Source organism: Prionailurus viverrinus, unplaced genomic scaffold (genome assembly GCF_022837055.1).
Source record: "Prionailurus viverrinus isolate Anna unplaced genomic scaffold, UM_Priviv_1.0 scaffold_62, whole genome shotgun sequence".
In the NCBI taxonomy this organism is placed as follows: Eukaryota; Metazoa; Chordata; class Mammalia; order Carnivora; family Felidae; genus Prionailurus; species Prionailurus viverrinus.
The window spans coordinates 748,046-771,711 of NW_025927624.1; the positions used below are offsets into that span (position 1 = coordinate 748,046).

Genomic DNA, 23,666 nt, shown 5'->3' on the forward strand with positions numbered 1-23,666 from the left:
ATGAGTTTCTCTGTCTCTCCCTATGACTCCCTTCCCCATTTGGGCGTTCTCTCTCTCTGTCTCTCTGTGCCCCACTAAGTAAAAAAAAAAATAATAATAATAACATTTGGTTACAAAAACAGGTGATGGTGTTTTACTAGATTGTCAGTAGTTAAAATTATTTTTTTTCTTTATTCTAGTTGCAAGAGGCAAAGGATCGAGAGGCAAAGGACATAAGATATGCGGAGAAGACGTAAGATCATATGCAAAAGTATAATTTAAACCTCACAGAAAATACCTTATTTATACAGCAGATAAGCAGTGTAGTACGAGAAATATACTTGTTATGCCAGTATATTATTGTTAAGCTGGATACAAATTCCAGCTTTGAGCTATTTTGAAAGGCAAAATTGGGGATATTATATCTCTATTTTGCACCTTATCCACAAAACACGAGAAAAATGGCACAATTCCCAAATCTTCCTCTTGATACAATTTTAAGAATTTCTGTAAGACCCTCATTTGTTCAGATATTATATGGTATTGTTTTACACTTATGTGTGAGAATAATTATCTTAAGATCTGCATTTTAGGCTAGAAGTGCAAAATGCCAGGGCAGAAGAAACCATCAAACAACAAGCGGCCCAAATTCACAATCTTCCGAGCAACTTGTTAAAGACAAGTTTGGTAAGTTGGTCGCTTAATGTCTGTCCTACTGAAAAGGAATCTGTATTTCACTAGGAGTAGTACATAAGAATGTTTTGGATCACATGGAAAGGCTCACTTATCCAAATATTTGGTTGATATTGTTGCTATTTGCTACTAGCGATGGAATTTTTCTATAGAGATGAAATTGATTGAACTCATAATGATGTTTATAGTGAGATTTTCATAAAAACATTGTGAGAGTCTAAAAAAGCAACATTTTATATATACCACAGTGAGCATTTGGTTTAGTCCACCTTTTGGCTACTGTTAATAATGCTGCTGTGAACGTTGGCATACGGATGTGTGAGAGTCCCTGTTAATATTTTTCAGCATGTTTCAAACTTCCGCACGCTTTGAGTGATCATGTCATCTTGAAATCTGACTTTCTCTTGTAGTCTCAACCCTTCAGTGAGAGTTTGAGAAGGGGTTATTTTAATGATGATTTGTTGTAATTTGTAATTACAAGTGTGCAATTTATTCTCTTCATCAAGAATGACTAGCAGGTCGTTATGCAAACGTCCTTCTCAAGGGAATGGACTTTTCTCTTTGTTGGATTTTGTAAAGGAAAAGAAACGCCAGTGAAAAAGGAGAAATGGCTGCTCTGTCAGGGTCTTACCTAGTAACATAGTGCTCCTACCATTGAAAGTTCAGAAACTCATTTTCTTTTTTGACTCACTTGAGTTAATCAGCCTTTCAGAGATTTCACAATTCAATCTCAGAAAAGACTAATGTGCCATTCAGGATTCTCATTTATTCATATGTAGTGAAACCCCAACTGTTTTCCAAGCAGAACACTTAATGTCCTCGCACTCTCACCCTCCTTTGTAGGATTCTCATCATACATCCTAAGTGGGACCAATGAGGTAGATACACTGACCAACTCGTTTCTGTCAGTCGCAAAAGCTATATAATATACATGCAAGTTTCATTAGACAGCTATACCCGTCAGGGGAATTAGAACATTCTGTTGACTGGTCCTTTTTGTGGCTGAAGAGACATTGAAAATTATTTTCTTTTCTGGACGTCTTATAAATGAGTCACATAGTAACAGGGAACTTTTCATGTGAGTAACATGACTCTCTGTTGATCAGTCTTCTATGAATGAGAGTGCTAGGCGTTGTCCTGCTACTGTGTCCTACAGAAATCTTTAAGGTCTCAAAAACTAAAATTTGTAAGGATATCCGAAACTGATGAAGCTTATTAAAGAATAACGAGGGATTTTCTGTGTATCCCTATAGAAAGGAATTAAGGTTATGGCATGAAATTGTCTGCCACTTTAAGGTGTTCCCTATGAAACAAAAACTTAGATAGCTTTCAGCCAACTCAGTCCATTGCTCTGACCTTCTCTAGAAGGTCCTTATCTCCTGAATCCCCAACCAGAGGCTTCCTGGGTTGAGAAATTTTTTGGTGGGGCGGGGGGCGTTAGTCTTTTTGTTGTATCTTTAGTTATATATTTTTTTAAATTTGCATCCCAATTAGTTAGCATTTAGTGAAGCAATGATTTCAGGAGTAGATTCCTTAATGCCCCTTGCCCATTTAGCACATCCCCCCTCCCACAACCCCTCCAGCAACCCTCAGTTTTTTCTCCATATTTATGAGTCTCCTGTGTTTGTCCTCCTCCCTGTTTTTATATTATTTTTGTTTCCCTTCCCTTTTGTTCATCTGTTTTGTCTCTTAAAGTCCTCATACGAGAGCAGTTATATGATTTTTGTTTTTCTCCTACTAATTTCACTTAGCATAATACGCTCCAGTTCCATACACGTAGTTACAAATGGCAAGATTCCTTTTTTTTTGATTGCTGAGTAATACTCCATGGAATATATATATATATATATATATATATATATATATATATATCTCGCATCTTCTTTTTTTATTTTTTTAACGTTTTACTCATTTTTGAGACAGGGAAGACAGAGCGTGAACAGGGGAGGGTCAGAGAGAGGGAGACACAGAATCTGAAACAGGCTCAAGGCTCCCTCCCAGCTGTCAGCACAGAGCCCAATGCGGGGCTCGAACCCACGAATGGTGAGATCGTGACCTGAGCCCAAGTCAGAAGCTTAACTGACTGAGCCACCCAGGAACCCCAAACATCTCCCTTTTAACGTGATTATTATCCATTTCTGTATCGTCTTTAAAGAACTAATCCATTCTTTTGCCCGTTTTTATATTGGATTGTCTTTTCATTATTGGAAGAGTTATTTAAATATCCTACATGCAAATCCCTTAGTAGATATGGGATTTTCAGGTATTTTCCCCTATTTAGTCACTTGCCTTTCACTTTCTTGATGGTGATATTTGAAGCATAGTACTTTTTAATTTTGATGAAGTAAACTTAATCTGCTTTTGTCTTTTGGTGTCATGTCTAAGAAATCATTGTCAAATCCAGTCACAAACATATACACATAAGCTTTTTTCTAAGAGTTTTATCATTTTAGCTCTTAGATTTTAAGTTAATTTTGTATATATGCTATGGGGTAGAGGTCTGATTTTATTGCTTTGCATGTGGATATCCATTTGTCCCAGTACCGTTTGTTACAAAGGCTAGTCTTATTCCATTTAATTGTCTGTCACCCTTGTGGAAAATCAGTTCACTATAATGTGAGAATTTATGTTTAGATTCTCAATGTTAATACATTGATCTATATGTCTGTCCTTATGCCAATACCATAACAAATTTTATGAAAACTTTTTCCTAGTTATCTTGCAAATTAACAGTCACTTATGTAATAATAAAAAGTCAATGCAGTAGAACTAAACTTTGCTCCTATAGAGAGTTTTGTTTCTTGAAGGACCCTTTTGCCAGCCTTTGCCTTGCTGACCCCATGACTCGATGTGAAGTCAGGCTCAAAAAGATAAAATGCTCTTTCTTTAGTGTGTTCAGACTTCTATTTATTTATTTGTTTAATTTATTTATTTATATTTATATATTTTTTAGAGCGGGCACAAGCAGGACGAGGGGGTGTGTAGGGAGAGAAAGAGAGAGAGAGAGAGAGAGAGAGAGAGAGAGAGAGAGAGGAGAGAGAGAGAGACACGAGAGAATTTTAGCAGGCTTCACACTTAGTGTGGAGGCTGACAGGGGTCTTGACCCCATGACCTGGGATCATGACCTGAGAGGTTGAGGCAAACTTTTAGTGTCTCAGTCAGTGCTGCCCACTTTCATTTCCATCAAATCTTGGCCATAGGATCTCTTGACTCAGTCTACTAACATTTACTTCATTATATTTTATTATCTCATTATAATGCATAGACTCATCCATAGTTTTCACCATCTAGGAAGGAAAAGATTAACTCTAGGCTATTCCTCTTTCCTGTTAAGCCATCTTGCTAACCCATCATCTTGCAATTCACAATGAGATCCTCTTCTGACCTGGTTCTTGTGTGTAACACTGGTGTTAATCCTGTTCTTGGCACAGATCATACTTTCTTGGAAAACACAGCAGCCTGTTTCCCTTCTTTCACTTGAATAGAAAGATATGCTTAGCTATATGTTTTAGCTCAGCGTATAATTAATGGAATAAACATTATATCATTAAAACAATACAGCTGTACAAATTGCGGTAGTATTAAGTTGATTTATCAGAGACAAATACTAGATTGGTAATTTGAATGACAACAAACTTTTGAAGCCAACTTGTATGATATGGAGAAGCATTGTGGGACAACACAAAGATGAAGTGATCTTACCTTCCCACACAAACAAGGTTGAAGTAAGGTAAAGGAGAATGTGGAGTTAATTTAAGTAGTGCTAAAGGACAATACATTTGTTTTGCTACTGAAAAGATGAAAAATGATTCCATGACATTCTCTTTATTTCCTCACTGAGGAAAGGAGAATGAAGATTGAGTATTCAATGGATTAAAAAATACTCAAAGCTTCCTATTTCCTTTCATTGAAATCAGACCAAAGGCCCAATTTTGGTTATCAAATCGACTCTTTCTAGTTTTTCAACTATTGTGCTTCAAATTGTAGGTCTCTGTGCTTCTACCTTAACCTGAGGGGACATTCTAAAGAGGCATTCCTGTCTACTTGTAAGAATTGTTGGAATTGAAGGGAATCTTAGAAAAAGATCTTAGAGACAGGAAGATGGCAGAGGAGTAGGAGGACTCTAGGCTTGCCTCATCCCACGAATACAACTAGATAACAATCAGCTCACCCTAAAAACCCCAGAAATCGACCTGAAGACTGACAGAACAAACTCCACAACAAAAGGGAGAGAAGAGGCCACATCAAAGAAGGTCCTTGATGCAGAAATGTCGTCTAGAAGAGAAACAGATCCTGGGTTCTGCAGAGGGGAGGGAGTCGAGGTTGTGGGTAAGGGTGAGAGAGAGAAATGCACAGGGGAACGCACAAAGAGAACATTTCCCCATAGCCACTGGCTTGGAAAACAAGAGGGCCTGCATTTCGTGAGTTCTTGCAACCAGTAGTGTGTAAAGTCTGGAGTTTTCAAGGGCATCCGATTTAGCTGGTTTAGAGCCCTGAGGCACTCCACTGCTCATGGACAGAGGGCAGGCAAACAACGTGGGAGCATATAGAGTGGGTACAGTGGTCTGAAGAGTGCCTGGGGCACACAGTGGGGAGATTAGTTGCTCTTCTCAGAGCATGTCCCTCAGGGGCAAAGTTCAGAGAGACCTGTCTGTAGGAACAAAGCCGCTGGCTGGCACCAACTCCTTCTCCTGCCCCTCACCACAAACATAAAGCCACCTGCAGGAAGCAGTGCATTGCTAACACTGGTTACCTAACTTGCTTACACCAAACACCACCCCCTTGCACTCTGGTGGAACTACCTTTCTCAATCACTCTTGCTTGAGTCCCAGCACAGCAGACCCCTCCCCCAGAAGACCAGGACAAATGCCTGCCCACTCCACATCTCCCAACCAGAGAGTTTCCCTTGGCCTCAGTTCCAGTAGAGGTGGTGACAGGTCTCATTTCATAAGCAGACCAGAGCACACCTAGTTAAAACCCGCTACATTCAGGCCAGGGACCAAACACTCACCAGACCAGGCAAGGAGAGCCTCTGCAGACCACTGGCCTAAAGGATAGCATAGCCAGAACACAAGAGCAGAACACATGCAGCACACACTGGTGACACTGCCTGAAGTGCTAGACCCTGGGCATTACACGACGTCTTTTTCCTAAGTCCATTACTTTCGGGAGCAGGTGACATAACTGGCTTCTCTAACACACAGAAGCTGGCAGATACTTAGACAAAAGGAAAAGACAGAAGCATTTATCCCAAATGAAAGGACAGGATAAGGCCATGGCCAGAGACCTAAATGGGACAGATGTAAATAACACGCCTAATGGAGAATTTAAAACCATGATCATAAGGATATTCACTGGACTTGAGAAAAGAATGGAAGACATCCGAGAGACCCTTACCACAGACATAAAAGAGTTGAAGAATCAGAGATGAAGAGTGCAGTAAAAATTAACAGCAACCTGGAAGAAGCAGAGGAACAAATTAATGACCCAGAAGACACAGTAATGGAAAGCAGTGAAGCTGAAGAAGACAAAGAAGAATTATCCAATGCAAGAATAGACTTAAGGCACTCGGTGACTCCGTCAAATGTAAGAACATTCATATGATAGGAGTCCCAGAAGAAGAATACAGAGAGAAGGGGACAGATAACTGATTTGAAGACACAATAACTGAAAAATTCCGTAATGTGGAGAAGAAAACAGACATCCAGATCCAGGAGGCACAGAGAACTTCCATCAAAATCAACACCCAAGACATATTGTAATTAAATTTGCAAAATATACTGCTAACATCTTTTTTTTAGTGTTTTGTTTTTGCTTTTTTTTTTTTTTATTTCCGTGACAAAACGCAGACACAAGCAGGGGAGTGGCAGAGACAGAGACAGAGTGAGAGAGAGAGAGAGAGAGAGAGAGAGAATCCCAGGCACTCTCTGTGCTGTCAGCGCAGAGCCCACTGGAGGGCTTAAACGCACGAACTGCAAGGTCACCACTTGAGCTAAGATCAAGTCATGCTTCACAGACTGAGCCACGAAGGCGCCCCACTGCTACAAATCTTAAAAGCAGCAAAATAAGACATTCACTTCCAAGGGAAAACCCACAAGGCTAGCAGGAGATTTTTCAACAGAAACTTTGCAAGGCAGAAGGAAATGGCATGATATATTCAAAGTGCTGAATGAGAAGAATCTGCAGCCAAATATACTCTATCCAGTAAGGCTATCATTCATAATAGAAGGAGAGATAAAGAATTTCTCAAACAAAAATGGAAGGAGTTTGTGACCACTAAATCAGCCTGTAAGAAATATTATCGGGGACTCTGAGTGGAAAGGAGAGATCAAAAGTGACAGTATAAAGGCAGGAAATGTAAAAGCAGTAAAAAATGTATGTTTCTGTAAAAAAAAATCTTCAAGGAATGCCCCAAAAAAGGATGTACAATATAATAGCTTATCAAAACATGGGGAGGAGAAAAAAAATGAGCTCTAACTTAAGTGACCATCAACTTAATATAGACTGCTACACGCAGAAGAGGTGATATACAAATTAATGCTTATCATATACCAAAACCCACTAATAACCATGCAAAGAATAAAGAGAAAGAAATCCAAATATATCATTAAAGCAAATTAGAAAGACATCAAAGCGAGAAAAACAATAAAGGATTTGAAGAAATCTCCAGAAACAACCACAAAACAAGTAGTAAAATGACAATAAATACATACCTGTCAATAATTACTTTGGATATAAGTGGAATAAACACTCCAACCAAAAGACCTAGGGTGACAGGATGGATTAAAAAACAAGACCCATCTGTATGCTGCCTGTAAAAGCCTCATTTTAGACATAAAGACACCTGCAGATTGAAAGTGAGGGGATGCTTGCACTGTTGGTGGTAATGCAAACTGGTGCAGCCCCTCTGGAAAACAGTGCGTACGTTCCTCAAAACAATTGAAAATCAAACTACCCTACGACCCCTCAATAGCACTACTGGGAATTTATGCAAAGGATACAGGAGTGCTGATTCATAGGGGCACATGTACTCCAGTGTCTATAGCAGTGCTTTCAACAATAGCCAAATTCTGGGAAAAGCCTAAATGCCCATCAACTGATAAATGGATAAAGAGATGTGGTTTATATATACACTGAAATACTACCTGGCAAGGAGAAAGAGTGAAATCGTGCTATCTCTTGCAATATGGATGGAACTAGAAGGTATTATGCTACATGAAATAAGTCACCGAAAGACAGATATCATGTTTTTGCTCCTATGTGGAACTTGAGAAATGTAACAGAAGACCGTGGGGGAAGGGAAGGGGAAAAATAGTTACAAACAGAGAAGGAGAGGGGCAAACCATAGGAGACTCTCGAATGTAGAGAACAAATAGAGGGTTGATGGGGGGCGGTGGGTAAGAAGGGAAAGTGGGTGGTGGGCATTGAGGAGGGCACTTTTTGGGATGAGCCCTGGGTGTTGTCTATAAGTGATGAACCACGGGAATCTACTCCCAAAACCAAGAGCACACTATACACACTGTATATTAGCCAAGTTGACAATAAATTCTATTTAAAAAAAATGAAAGCGAGGGGATGGAGAAAAATTTATCACGTTAAAAGAAAAAATAGTGATACTTTTGTTAGACAAAAGAGTCCTTAAAACAAAGACTGTGGGGCACCTGGGTGCCTCAGTCATTTGAGCGACTGACTAGGTCTTGGCTCAGGTCATGATCTTATGCTGGTGGCTTTGAGCCCCATGTTGGGTTCCAGGCTGACAGCATGGAGGCTGCTTGAAATTTTCTCTCCCCCTTTCTATGTCCCTCCCCAACTCTGTCTCCCTCGAAATAAATAAACCAAAAACAAAGACTGTAGCAAGAGCCAAAGAATGCTACTGTACCATAATAAAGGGTACAATCCAATAGGAAGATCTAACAATTGTAAATATTTATGCACCCACCATGAGAGCACTCAAGTACATAAAACAATAACCAACATAAAGGAACTAATTGATAATAAGACAGTAATAGGGTACTTTAACACCCCATTTACATCAACATATCTTAACAAAAAAATCACCAAAAAATACATCTTAACAGAAAATCACCAAAGAAACAATGGCTTTGAGCCATACGAGAAAGACAGATATCATATGTGTTCACTCTTATGTGGATCCTGAGAAACTTAACAGGAATCCATGGGGGAGGGGAAGGAAAAAAAAAGATGTTAGTGTGGAAGAGAGCCAAAGCATAAGACACTCTTAAAAACTGAGAACAAACTGAGGGCTGATGGGGGTGGGAGGGAGTGGAGGGTGGGTGATGGGTATTGAGGAGGGCACCTGTTGAGATGAGCACTGAGTGTTGTATGGAAACCAATTTGACAATAAATTTCATATATTTAATAAAAAAAAAAAAAAAGAAACAATGGCTTTGAATGACAGAGCGGACCAGATTGGATTTAAGAGATTTTTTTCAGAACTTTCCATCTTAAAACAGAATACACGTTGTTTTCAACTATACATGGACTATTCTCAAGAATGGATAAAAAAAAAAGGCCTTAATTATTAAAAACAATACATGCAGGTTAAATAACGTGGTACTACACTGCAATGGGTTAAGCAAGAGATACAAGAAGAAACTTAAAAAAAATACGTGTATACAAATGGAAATGAAAAAAAAAAACAAAAAAACAATGGTCTGAAACCTTTGAGATCCTGCAAAAGTGGTCCTAAGAGGGAAGTACATAGCAATATAAGCCTACTTCAAGGGGCAAGAAAAATTTCAAACAACCTAACCTTACACCTAAAGGAGCTAGAAAAAGAACAACAAATGAAGCCTGAAGCCAACAGAAGAAAGCAAGTAATAATGATGAGAGCAGGGGGCCCTTGGGTGGCTTAACTGGTTAAGTGTCTGACTCTCGATTTTGGCTCAGGTCATGATCTCACATTTGCGAGATCGAGCCCCATGTTAGGCTCTCTGCTGGCAGCATGGAACCTGTCTGGGATTCTCTCTTTCCTTCTCTCTCTCACTCTCTCTCTGCCCATCCCCCACTCATGTGTGGTCTTTCTCAAAATAAAATTAAAAAAAGAAATTAAAGCAGAAATGAATGATAGACAAACAAAAAACAGATAATACTAGAACAAATCAATGAAACCTAGAGCTGGTTCTCTGTAAAAATAAAACTGATAAGTTGTTAGCCAGAGTAATCAACAAGAAAATAGAAAAAAACAAAATAAATGAAACCACAAATATGAGAATAGAAATAAGAACCAACACCACAGAAATACAAACATTTATGAGAGAATATTGTGGAAAAATGTATGCCAACAAGTTGGACAACTTAGAAGAATTGAATAAATTCCTGGAAATATATAACTTACCAAAGTAAAACAAGAAGAAATAGAAACTTTGAAAAAAAATCAATAACCGGCAAGGAAACTGAATCAGGAATCAAAAAACTCTCAACAAACACAAGTCTAGGACCAGATGAATTCAGACGTAAATTTTAACATGTAAAGAAGAGCTAATACAAAAAAAAAAAAAAAATTTAACCTGTCCTTTTCAAATTGTTCCAGAAAAACATAAAAGGAAGGGAAACTTCCAAATTTATTCTATGCCAGCTTTACCGTGATACCAAAACCAGATAAAGACACCACAGAGGGAATTACAGGCCAGCATCTCTGATGAACATGCAAAAATCTTCAACAAAATAAGCAAACTGATTCCAATAATACATTAAAAAATCATTCACCAGGGGCAGAGGCAGCTGAGGTTAGTGAGTGGCTTAGTGAGGTAAGCATCCAATTTCAGCTCAGGTTATGATCTCATGGTCCGTCGGTTTGAGCCCAGTGTCAGGCTCTGTTGACAGCTTGGACCCTGGAGCCTATTTCAGATTCTGTATTTCCCTCTCTCTCTGTCCCTCTCCTGCTTGTGCTCCTTCTCCAAAATAAATAAACATTAAAAAAACCATTCTATCATTCACTGTAACCAAATGGGATTTATCCCTGGTTTGCAGGGGTGGTTCAATATTTGCAAATCAATGAATGTGATACCTCATATTAATTTTCAAAAAAGCATAAAGTCATATCATTGCAATAGATGCAGAAAAAGAATTTGACAAACTATAACATCCATTCATGATATAAACTTCAACAAAGTAGGCTTAGAGGAACCATACCTCAACATAATAAAGGCCATATATGGAAAATGAGCAGTTAATATGATCCTAGCTGGGGAAAAACTGAGAGAAAAACTTCTTAGATCTTGCTTCTAGTTATCTGCTTCTTCTCATTAGCACCATTGGTTGTTAATAAATTAATCTTAACATTTATTACATCCTACTTTAATGGAGACCAATTTCTCCTATACAAGTTTATGTATCTTATCTCTTTTTTTTAATCCACATTTCAATTTATCATTTTTGTTTTTTTCTTAACACACTCCCCAAAGGTTAGATTTCTTTTGTTCACAAATCTGTTAGGAAAAGTGTGGCCAGGACAGCTAGTCTCTGCCCCGCTCAGCTTCAGGTGGGGCAACTGAAAGGTTTGGGGTTGGATCCATTTGAAGATTTGTTCACTAACGTCTGGTGGTTGGTGCTGGCTGTTGTCTGGGACTTCAGTTCAGGAGGCAGCAGAAACACTTAAACTGACACACCTAGACTCTCTTTGTGGCCTAGGCTTCCTCACTAGACGGGGAGCTAGATTCCAAGTTAGCAGCCTGAGATACAGAGCAAGGCAGAATCGCGTTTTGTCACCTAGACTTGGAATACACACAGGATCATAGTCACATATTCTGTTCATTAGGAGCAAGTCACTAAGGTTGTTCCATGGTCTTTTTTTTTAGTGGAATTAATATTTAAAACCTATGGACACCTTTAAAAAGCAGTATACTTTACCCATTGGCCACAAATGTTTGTATTCCTCCCACCTGAAAAATACATTCACTCCCCTCCCCCTCCAATACCTCCTGCAAGTCTCAGTTATCATGGCATCAGGTTCAGGGCTTGAGTCCAAGATCTTACCATCTTAATCGGGTGCAGTGGGGATAAGCTGCCTGGGTTATGGTATCTCAAATATAGCCTCTTCAGTGCAAGGGTTCTCAATGTGAGGACTTGAGAATGAAAGAGACAGTGATTTACCACTCACAAATGCAACATTCTAGTCAACTGCTGAGGACTCACCCATTCAGAAAAAGAAGATGGGAAGCACCCTAGTCCACAAGAGTTTTGAAATATAGCCTGATGCATGTTGTCAGTTCTTAAGATAGGACTTAGTCCTAACCACGGGAATACTTTCTCCATGTCTCTTCCCTTTCTTTACTCTTTGAGCTCTTGGTTCCTTCCTTTTCATAAGGAATGACCTGTATTTGCAGCTGTTTTTTCATCCTGCTTCCTCCCTGTGGGACTTGTAAGACCCAAAGGCCTCTTTTCATTTTGCACTATTTGGTCTCTTTTAGTCCAAGGTAGCAAATAGTATGTTTGCTACTATAAATCTCTTACCTTTTTTAGTTTTCTGTAAATATTACTGGATTTCATGCCGTGTTTTAGCAAAGCGACCCTCCCAAGTCCTTTTGAGATAAGCTTTTCGCTTCAGGTTTCCTGTGAAGCTCTTATAGGACAATGCCTTTAAAATTCGTCTACTCTTGGGGCTCCTGGCTGGCTCAGTTGGTAGAGCATGTGACACTTGATCTCTGGGTGCTGAGTTTAAGCCCCATGTCGGGTATGGAACCCACTTAAAAAAAAATCTTATACTCTTAAGATCCTTAAAGAAATTGGAGGCATACCTTAAATCTTTCTGTTTTCCTGGTAGCACCCTGGAGTTTCTCTGAACCCAAAAGCCATTTCTTTATTTTAGCATTATTTGACAGTTCAACATGTAGAGAGGCTGTAAATGAGAAACAGATACTTGAACCCAGTAAGTCCTGGTTCCTTTCAGTTGCATAGTCTTTCTTTAGTTTCTCTTTCCTATCCGTTTTACTTTCAGGTATTTTGTAGCATGACTTCCCTTTCCTCCAGTGTCATTTTCTTCACTTGCTTAGAAACCCTTGCTGTCAGCCTCTTCACAGGCCATCAGGTTTCCACTAAGAGTCTTGTGGAGGCCCTTTTTGGGTCTCATTCTTACGCTTTTCTACATCTTTCCAGGTTCCACCTACCTCCTGGTTCAAAGGAAGTTTAGTCTTAGGTTTTTTTGAATAGCAGCACACCATTTTTAGTATCAGTATCTGTGGTAGCAATTTACTGCTGCATTATAGGCTACCTCAACACCTGGAAGTTCAAAACAGCATTTATCTTGTTCACCAATCTTTAGGCACAGCAGAGTAGGGCAACTCATTTCTTCTTCTTTTGGCATCAGCTGGCATAACTGGAAGCTGGAGACTAGAATCATCTAAAGGCTTGTTCATGCACGTGTTTGGCTGTTGAGGCTGGCCTTTGGCTAGGACGTTGGCTAGTCTCAGCTGGAGTATCTACATGAAGACTCACTAGGTAGCCTGGGATTCCTCACCACGTGGTGGCTGCGTTCTAAGGGTGAGCTTCCCTAGAGAAAGAAAGTCAGATGGGAGCTGTATCACATTTTCTAAGCTGGCCTTAAAAATCACAGCAGTTCTGCATATTCTGTTCACTAGAAACCAGTTACTGAAGCCAGCATATATTTAAGGGCAGGGATTTTCACAGCAGTATCAACGAATTTATAAAACCACCACATCCACTCACCTTGTCTTACCAATCATATAGAATGGATGGAAGTCGTTCCCAACTCAGCATCACTGAAACTCCAGCCAGTTTTGTTGTTGTGGTTGTTTTTGTTTAGTATGATCTCTTATTTTCTAGAAAGTAACAAAGGATTACAAGATAACAGTATTGAATTAAATTTTTTTTTAGCCTCAAAAAAGTATGTGGATCATCCAATTAAAGTTTTATACTGGGAGATGTGATTTCTTAACACATCCCAGAGAACCATTTCTCCTGGGAATGCAGTTCACATTAGCATAAAACATTTGCAGTTCAGAAACAGGCCGTGGCATTAGAAGCCTTACTTATAGATTCATGAATTAGAGTCTTATTTCCAGAGTCTTATCTTGGGACGTATTTTTTGACTTGGGCATACATAAGTCAATACGATATTGCTAAAACTTCTTTAAAAGTTATGGAGTGTTAAGATGGGGGAAGGGCTAAGAGACTTTCTCCTAAGAGGGGACTTATTTTATGAAAGAAAGATATGAAAAAATCATAGAAAAAATAAAAGTATAGAATCAAGTGCAAATGTTGTGTACTAAAGAGAATGATAGCAAAGATCTATTTCAGTAACACCTGATGTCTTTAACGTTTCTCTTGATTTTCTGACTTGTTTAAGGTTCCACATTCTAAGACAGGTAACATTTTATTGCAAATGAGTTTATTTAAAAATTTGAGTGCCTGGCTGGCTCAGTTACTCTTGATCTTGAGATTGTGAGCCTCACACTGGGTGTAGAGATTACTTAAAATCTGAAAAAAAAATGTTCATAGTAGTTTTGAGTTAGACTCTTTTCATTCCCTTCCAAACTATAGTGTTTTATTCATGCAGGCTGATGTCCTTACAACAGAACTGGAAACTACATCTTCAAAATATCTACACCTGGATGCAAAAAATCAAGTTCTTCAAGAGTCATTATCAATGAGAGCTTTCAAAGAAGAATGTGAAAAACTAGAGAGCAACAACAAGAAGTTACAGCAAGAAGTAGTAAAATTGAAACAATTTATGGAAATGAATATGGTACAACGCAGTCAAGTGGAGCAGTATAAACAGGAGATTGAAGAAAGAGCACGACTGGACATAGTAGAAAAATTACACGAAGTCAACCTGTTTTTACAGGTTAATTGATTGATCTGTAATGTGCTTTAACTCATTTTACTGGAAATTACATTTTGGATAGATGTATTGTAGGGGTTTCCTCTACTTGCTTTATGGTAGTTTGTAGATTTCTGGAGGCATTTGTTCCACCCTTTAAAGATTTCAGTTTTCATCATTATTCCTACTAAATCGAGAGGATAAGAAAAAATGATGATTTAAACAACTAGTCTCACTATGAAGAGGAAAAGAAAAATTATGATTTCAAAATTGCACTGTACTTGGATTATTCTTAAGTTTATTGTTGACCTTTAAAATTTTCTCATTGATTCTATTATTTGAATTATCAGATTGCGTGAATACTAATACAGGAATGTTTGAACTTTAATTTTATAAATCATGTTTAATTCAGTTGACATTGATGATAGATATTGTACACTTGAGCTTTTTTTCATTTACAATTTCTCTCTGAAACATTGACTCAGAACTAAAGGAAACAGGTATAATTAATTATTCAGATTATACCTATTTTGAAACTATCGTGTTAATTTTTTTTTCATTAGGCACAAGCAGCAGCTCGACAAAACTTGGACCAGTTAAGAGAAAATGACCATGCTTCAATGAGAAATCAAATGGAACTTAGAATTAAAGATCTGGAATCTCAGGTCTCTACAATGAAGACTTCTCAAGATTCTACTAAAACAGAGTTGGAAACCTACAGGCAACTCTACCTAGAAGAATTAAAACTTATAAAGTCCTTGAGAAATAAGCTGAACAGGTAAGTCAAAACAAAATCATAGACAAGAAATTTAGCTTATTAATTTGCCTCTAAAGCATAATTTCTGTGGAGCCAAGATCATGAGATGAGTAGGAAGTGAAAGCCAACTAGATCGTGTTATTTTGGAAAATGAGGTTTCTAAGTGAACTTACCTTTGAAATGTTAGTCCAAGACAGTTTGCATCCCTCTTCTTTTTTTTCGGTTTTACAGGACCTCTTCCCCCCACCCCACCCCCGCACCCCCCCCTGTATATTTTCCATTGATCAGATCTGCTAGTCTTTAAGTGCATTGTTCGAAGCTTTCTCATTTAGAAGCGTATTATTATAAAATTGCTTGTCAGAATTACCCTAAATAGAAATGTCGGTGAGTTTCTTTTTGGAAGATTACATCTTTAACCGAAAAGATCAAGTACTACTACTACTCATCCTGGCAGCTTGGTACATTTATTCTCTTGATTGTGACCTTTGGTATGATTACTAGAGTGGGCCTTGAGAAAAACTATCCTTTATGCTTTTTTCTACTTTACATAAAGGCATCCAGGTGAAATACAGAAAGACTCACACAGGGCTGAAGGGTAGTATAATTCCCAAAGTGGCTAAAAGAGCACCATGGTGGGAGGGAGGCATGTGGAAGACTGAAGACAGAAAGGGCAGATTCTGCCTCCAGTGCCTTGGTAACTGTTATGAGCTAATTGCCTCTGTAGCTGTTTTAGTTCTTTCTGATCACACGTCTGTCATCTACTATCTCCCCTAGAGATTGTTGGTCTCAATGATTCCTCAGTGTCAAATGCTCAGTTTCTTTGAGATAATAAGTGAAATGTACAAGAGTGGTGAAAGCAAACGCTTGAAAACGTCTTTGAGGGATGGTTTAGTTTTACATCTGTAAACAGGTTTACTAAATATAAGTATGTATATATAATGGCATCCTAAAGGATCCTGTCAGTACAGCCATTCCAGAAGACAGCAAGTATTATTTGTTAACCCATGTACATCACTGATAGCCATTCTCTCCCTTCCCTAACTTGAATTGTTAGTTAGGAATGCCCCTGGAAACACAAGTATTTCTTTAGAACAATTTTAAAAGTATAATTTTAGATACTAGGTGTGCTCCGTCACATGTTCAGTGTTAAAACACTGTTCAATGGCAAATGCTATTTACTATTATGGAAACCTAAAAAAAAAAAAGTATGTCATTTAGGAATGATTTAGGGAAAAAGAAAATGTATTTGTGTTTTTTAATCTTCACAGGGCTAAGGAGAGACTGTCAGAGAGCAATACAAATTTTCTTGTGGAGAGACAGCAGCACCAAACTTTACTCAGGACCCTTACTATGAGCCCAGGCCTGGAACCACCTTATTGTGGACATTTTGAAAATAATTTAGTGCTCAATGGAAACCTTACTCCAAGAGGAAACTTAGTGATTCCTACCTTAAACCCACGGCCGTCATATGACGACAGGGAGGCTTCCTTGTGGAAGGTTAGTTATATTATCTGTTTAGTTTAGGTTTCAGATATCTGATGATGTTGCTTTTAATTTGGCGAAATTCTGAGTTGTTTAAGTAACTAGCACATACGAGATAAAAGTCAGCATTATATGTGCTAAGAAAGAACTGAGGTAAATTTTATATATATATATATATACATATATATATAATATATATAATATTATATTCATATAATATTAATATAATTTTAATATAATAAAATATAATATATTATAATATAATATATAATATAATATTAACATTAATATATAATATTAATTATATAATATTAATATATTAATATATTATATATATATATATATATATATATATATATATTAGTCCCTTGATCTCTCATTTCTAAGAGATACTTATTTTTATTTTGTTTTAGTGAGAGAATGAGTGAGTGCATGCCGGGGAGGGGCAAAAGGAGAGGGAGAAAGAGAATCCCAAGCAGGTTTCATGCTCAGCACAGAGCCGAATGTGGGGCTCAGTCTCAAAACCATGAGATCATGACCTGAGTCAAAATCAAGATTTGGACACTAAAAACAACTGAGCCACCCAGGTGTGCCACAAGAGACACCTAGCATTAACTGTATTCAGTAAATATAACTAAACTTACCCATTTTAAATTTCTTGAAAAGCTTTCATTTAAATTTGATTTTAGAAAGTAAATGTTATTGCCTGGTAACCACGGGTACACTTAGATGCTTAGACTTATTTTCAGTTGGCAGTGGTTCATTAACATTTGAAAGTTTTGCTATAATCCAGTCTGTCCGCCCCTGTATGTCAGTGAATGATCATCCTCCAAACCCTTAACGACATATGAATGTTTACTATTTAAAAGAATCCATGAGGGTGCCTGGGTGGCTCAGTCAGTTCAGCGTCTAACTCTTGATCTCAGCTCAGGGTTTTTTTTTTTTTTAATTTTTTTTTTTTTTTTTTTTCAACGTTTATTTATTTTTGGGACAGAGAGAGACAGAGCATGAACGGGGGAGGGGCAGAGAGAGAGGGAGACACAGAATCGGAAACAGGCTCCAGGCTCTGAGCCATCAGCCCAGAGCCCGACGCGGGGCTCGAACTCACGGACCGTGAGATCGTGACCTGGCTGAAGTCGGACGCTTAACCGACTGCGCCACCCAGGCGCCCCTCAGCTCAGGTTTTGATCTCAGGGTCATGAGTTCAAGTCCTGCATTGGGCTCTATGCTAAGCATGGAGGCTACTCTAAAAAAAAAAGAAAAAAAAAAGAATCCATGGTAAGTCCTTTTTATGAATTAAATCAACTTGTAACACTAAAAAGGTTAATTTCTCTTTTAAGTTAAAAGTGGTGCTATTTTCTTACATGAGAATACATCTTTAATTGCTTTCTTATTTATGTCACTCTTTTTTCTTTTTCCTTTTTTTTTTTGACTTATACCACCTTTGTTTCCATTTTTATAAAATATCTTGATGAGTGATTGTAGAGCATTTTACAAATAGCTAAATCAAGCAAATATTTGAATTTTTAAAATGAAGCTTTTATTTCTTCAAATGAGTTCTTTGCCCCTTTGTCTTTTCTTTTTCTGGAACCCCTTGAATGCAAGTATTATTACACTGAATGTTGTCGCACAAGTCCCTTAACCTAGCCTCATTTTTAAAATTCTTTTTTCTTTTTGTTTTTTGACTTGAATGATTTCTACTACCCTGTCTTGCAAATTGTTGATCTGTTCTTCTGCATCTTCTTATCTGCTGTTGATTCCCTCTAGTGTATTTGTCATTTCTGTTATTGTATCCTTCAGCTCTGATTGGTTCTTTTTTATATTTTCTATCTCTTTCTGATGTTATCACTGGATCCATTCTTTCTTCTCCCGAGTTCACTGAGCATCTTTATGACGGTTACCTTGAACTCTTTATGAGGTACATTACTTATCTCTGTTTCACTTAGTTTTTTTTCTTAGGTTTTGTCATGTTCTTTCATTTGGAATGTACTCCTCTGTGTCCTCAGTTTGTCTGGCTTTCTATGTTTGTTCCTAAAATGGTTCCTTTCAACTTTTTCTCTCTTTCGAGTGAGCGATGCTTTTGAACAATGTACATTAATTATGAAGTCAAGGAAGAAGAGAATGTTTCTGTAAGTGCTGTCTAGTCATTTTTCTCGGTGGAGCTGTGACAGGTGACACTGGGTAGGCAGCAAGTAACCCTGCTCTTCTCTTTCTAAATTCAGAACACAGGAGACAGGGAGTTGGAGAGAAACTTAGTAGCTTTATTACTAATAAACACTAACAAACTGGAGGATATGATTTAGGTTATGTTAGCCACTTTGGGATTCCTCCCAAATTGGGCACTTCCCCACAACAGTTGTAAATTGAGGAAACAAATGCTTGACCCCCACCCCGGGGGCTGGGTGCTTACCACAGAGCTGAGAGCAGACCCAAATTCATGTTACTGTGGGCAGGCACATCTTTTCAAAGAGGAGATCCAGAAACACAGAAGCATTGCTTAGCTCCTTCTCCCAAATTCACCTGTTAGGTAAGTCTCCCTTCCCCTCGGGAGGGAGACAGAGATAAGTCCACATGTGAGAAGTGAAGGTTCACCTATAATTTCCGACTGGATTTAAATTATAAATAAAGTGAAGTGTGTCTTTTGTACATACAACGAATGATGAGAGGTTAGACAGAAGCATGCTAGAAGGGAAAGAGAAATCTGTGTTGGGTTTTAAATTTTGCTATAAATAACCACACCATGGGTTCACTCATTTGTTGATTGATTTTGATAAAACAAATTTTCTTTGGAAGGAATAAATAATGGTTTCAGGAAGAATTTCCTCAGTTTCAGCTTGCTTGCTTCACCTAAAGATCTTCTCTTTCAAGTTCTCTGTCCTGTGGTTTAAAAAAGTTGTGCTTGGGGTGCCTGGGTGCCTCAGTCGGTTAAACGGCCGACTTTGGCTCAGGTCATGATCTTGCGGTCCGTGAGTTTGAGCCCCGCATCGGGCTCGGTGCTGACAGCTCAGAGCCTGGAGCCTGTTTCAGATTCTGTGTCTCCCTCTCTCTGACCCTCCCCCGTTCATGCTCTCTCTCTGTCTCAAAAATAAATAAACATTAAAAAAAATTTTAAAAAAATTTAAAAAGTTGTGCTTAAAAAATTGACGGCTACTAAAAGGAGTTAACATAATTTCTGTTCCTTTATTTTCATTCATGACTTTAAAATTTGTAATTTAGAGAGCTACTATTGTGTGCCTCATACCTAAGCATTACTGAGCCACATGGCAAAGTTTTATGTATTCATTTTCTCTGAATTATACTTAAAATACACGTATTTTTCCTGACTATGAGGAAGTAACTGGCATAGAACTCTAGGCTTGGTAAGACCACAAGTGTATTCCTGGTCTGCATCTAGTTGGTTTCATGATCTCAGGCAAGGTACACTCTCTCTGAGCCCTTTTTGTCTATTACGCAAAATTCGGGATTTTGACTAAATTAGTGACATGTATATCTTCAAAATAATTTTTTTTCAAACAATAGAACGTAGGTTTTTTTTTTTTTTGCATTAAACTGTATTGTGTAAAACAGAGAGAAGTAGAGCTGTCTAACTAAAGGAGAGATGGAGACTACGGCTGTGACTTCCTTGTCCCTCAATCCTGCAGTGTCCCCAACCGAACCTTAGATTTCTATGGGCCATATTTGTATGTTAACAGTTAATGGGAAAATCCTTCTAATTAAAAATCCTTTAAAAATGTTCTTTGAATTAAAATTTGCTGATATATAGTTATTCTGTGTATAATTTTCTCACCCTCTTATATTTCTGATCAATGGAAAGGTATACACAAAAGTACACATGTGTTCTTATTCATGGACTTGAAAGCTATTTTCACTATCGAAACACAGTTTTTACCTAGATATAAACATAAAAGTCACAGAGGTAAATATTTAGGAAAAGAGCTTTTGGGGAAAAGATGCAACATTACCTTGGTAGCTCCTTAAGTCATGTCATATAAAAAACGTGGTTTATATCTTATATCGTATTTATTAATGGTAATATAAAATTGTTTGAATACAGCCTTCCCCCATCATCTGGTATTGAGTAATTAGTTTTATAAGTCTGGTATAGTCATGTTGTCCCATTCATTTTATAAGGCCTGAATATAATGCTATTGTCAAAAAAGTGTTATGGTTCCTCAAAAACTCAAAAATAGATATTCATTAATTCCACTGCTGCGTATTTACCCAAAGAAAATGAAAACACTAATTTGAAAAGCTGTATGCATCCCTATGTTTATGGAAATATTGTTTGCGATAACCAAAATAGGGAAGCAAACTAAGTGTCCATGGAGAGATGAACGGATAAAGACAATGTGTAATGTGTATACAATGAAATATAGCTCAGCTATCAAAAAGAATGAGATCTTGCCATTTGTGACAACATTGATAGACGTAGAGGGTATTATGCGAGGTGAAATAAATCGCAGAAAGACAAATAAATAACATCTGATTTCACTTACATGTGGAATATAAAAAAAAACAAAACAAGTGAACAAACAGAATCATAACTACAGAGGACAAATTGGTGGTTGCTAGAGGTGCGGTGGGTAGAGAGGTATGGGCAAAATAGATGAAGGGGAGTAAGAGGTACAAATTCCAGTTGTAAAGTAAATAAGTCACAGGAATGAAGAATACAGCATATGGAATATCGTCAATAATATTGTGTTAATGTTGTATGGTGACAGAGGGTAACTACATGTACGGTAGCAAGCATAGCATAGTGTATCCCATTGTCCAATCTGAATTTGTCTACTGAAAAACTAGTGTAACATTGTATGCCAACTATACTTCAATTAAAAAAAGGTATTAGGGAAAACAGTCTCTGAAAATATTGGGAAGCATGTCAGCCAAAACATTTGTCCTCACACCTAAATTTGTAAAGACATTGGAATCCTTATCACCACAGTGTTGATTCTGTCCTGTACACTACTTTGGAGCTCGTTTGGGGCATTCAGGGAGAGGCTACCTTGTCTAAGAAAGATCTAAATAAGTACATTCTAGACAGGAACAGTTGTAATATACAGTTGACCTTTGACCAACATGGTTTTGAACTGTGTGGGTCTACTTTACTTACACATGGATTATTTTTGGATACTCTACAGTACTCTAAGTGTATTTCCTCTTCCTTCCGTTTTTCTCAATGTCATTTTTTGCCCTAGCTTATTCTACTGTACAAAACATGTATGAATCGACTGTTTATTTTACCGGTAAGGCTTACGGTCAAGAGTAGACTATTAGTAATTAAGTTTTGGGGGGATGAAAAATTATATACAGGTTTTTTACTGTACCCCACCCCTGCGTTATTCATGGGTCACCTGTAGTTGGAAATATTCATACACATTTCATAAGTGGATAACCATAACTTTAATAAGTCAAGTGTTTCAAAACTTGGTCCTAATTTGGAGAAAGGAAACAAAGTTACAATTGAAAATTGTATATTGTTTTCCTTATCGCTAATGGAGAAAGTTATAAATCAGAAGCTAAGTTTGGAAACTGTTGGAACCCCCTATTTTTCCTTTCTTCAAAGAGATTTTCTGAAATCTTTGTGTGCATATGAAAGGAAATAAGTGTTTTAGTCATAATACAGATGGCAAAACATTTTTACTCAATTTTTGCCAGTAGAATTTCCACATGACAGTAAGACCAGTCCCACTCTCTTCATTTTATATGTATTTAAGAGTCAGTCCTGAAAAATTAACAGCAAAAAGCATTCCTTCAAATTTTGTTTTTCTACAAGTGAAAAAATGGAAAGCCCACTTTAAGGAACAATTTATTAAGGTAAAAAACTGATTAAACTTTCATAAATGGCAGTATTTCTAATCATTTCCAGGTAATAATTCAGTATACAATATGATTCTTGTTTAAACTTTTTTGTCCCAGTAAGATCCAACATCACGTTTCAGAGATTATACATGTTCAATAGATCAATATTAATTGTGCTTTTTATCAGACTCACATAAATAGCATAATATATATATATATATATAATGTACACATATTATATATTAATATAATACACTAAATATATTATATATATAACATACACATATTATATATATGTATACACACACACGTATATATGTATATATATGTATACATATATACGTGTGTGTGTGTGTGTGTGTGTGTGCGTGTATGTATGTATCTGTTCTCCGTTATCTAAAACTAAAATAAAATAGGTAGGAATTTCTTTTATTCATGTGATAGTTTTTCTGTTTAAGCAATCCCTAACTTTGGTTTAATCTCTACAAGTATTATTTCAAGACCACATGTCCTAAGCTATATATAATCCCTACCATGTCTTTTGTTTACCTTACACATTCTAAATAATATTTGGCTTATTTCAGATGCGGCAGGAGTTGGAGGAAAGAATAACCAGAGCACTAGAAGAAGGTATGTTGCCAAAATGTATGAAGTTAGATATCATTGATTTCTGAAATAAACTATAAATAGTAAATGGCATCCCTTTCCATTGTTTGGATAATAGATACTACATTCACAATTTTTTGTACATATCTAATAAAAAATGTAAAAGCATGAGCATAATGAAGAACACACTTCTTCCTCATTTAGTCCTCATGTGTCATAGCTCTTTTAAAATCTCCCACAAGTCTAGGGGCAAGCAGGTGGTTCAGTGGGTTGGGCGACTGATTTCAGCTCAGGTGGGTTCAGGCCCCACAGAGGGCTCTGTGCTGAAAGCTCGGAGCCTGGAGCCTGCTTCAGATTCTGTGTCTCCCTCTCTCTGTGCTCCTGCCCGCTTGTGGTTTGCCTCTCTCTCAAAAATAAATTAACGTTAAAGAAGTTTTTTCAATCTCCCTAAGTCTATATATCTGTTATTATTTCTGGCGACAATCTTCCTTCACTGGTGCCATCCCTATGGAACTGTCAACCTGCACAAGTCTCAGAAAAGGTGTGCTT

At 37.5% G+C, this 23,666-nt stretch overlaps 2 protein-coding genes across 2 annotated transcripts in view; one reads left to right on the plus strand and one right to left on the minus strand.

Moving 5' to 3' along the window:
- LOC125159788 (ankyrin repeat domain-containing protein 26-like) overlaps positions 1-23,666 on the minus strand; it is a 708,468-nt gene that overhangs the window by 517,112 nt on the left and 167,690 nt on the right. The window lies entirely within an intron of this gene.
- The window catches only part of LOC125159799 (ankyrin repeat domain-containing protein 26-like), a 156,737-nt gene that overhangs the window by 131,950 nt on the left and 1,121 nt on the right, over positions 1-23,666 (plus strand). The window contains exons 26-31 of the mRNA XM_047848414.1: positions 180-232; positions 573-666; positions 14,210-14,497; positions 15,037-15,251; positions 16,499-16,727; positions 23,096-23,141. Coding sequence (XP_047704370.1) covers positions 180-232; positions 573-666; positions 14,210-14,497; positions 15,037-15,251; positions 16,499-16,727; positions 23,096-23,141 — 925 coding nt within the window. The remainder of the gene's footprint in view (positions 1-179; positions 233-572; positions 667-14,209; positions 14,498-15,036; positions 15,252-16,498; positions 16,728-23,095; positions 23,142-23,666) is intronic.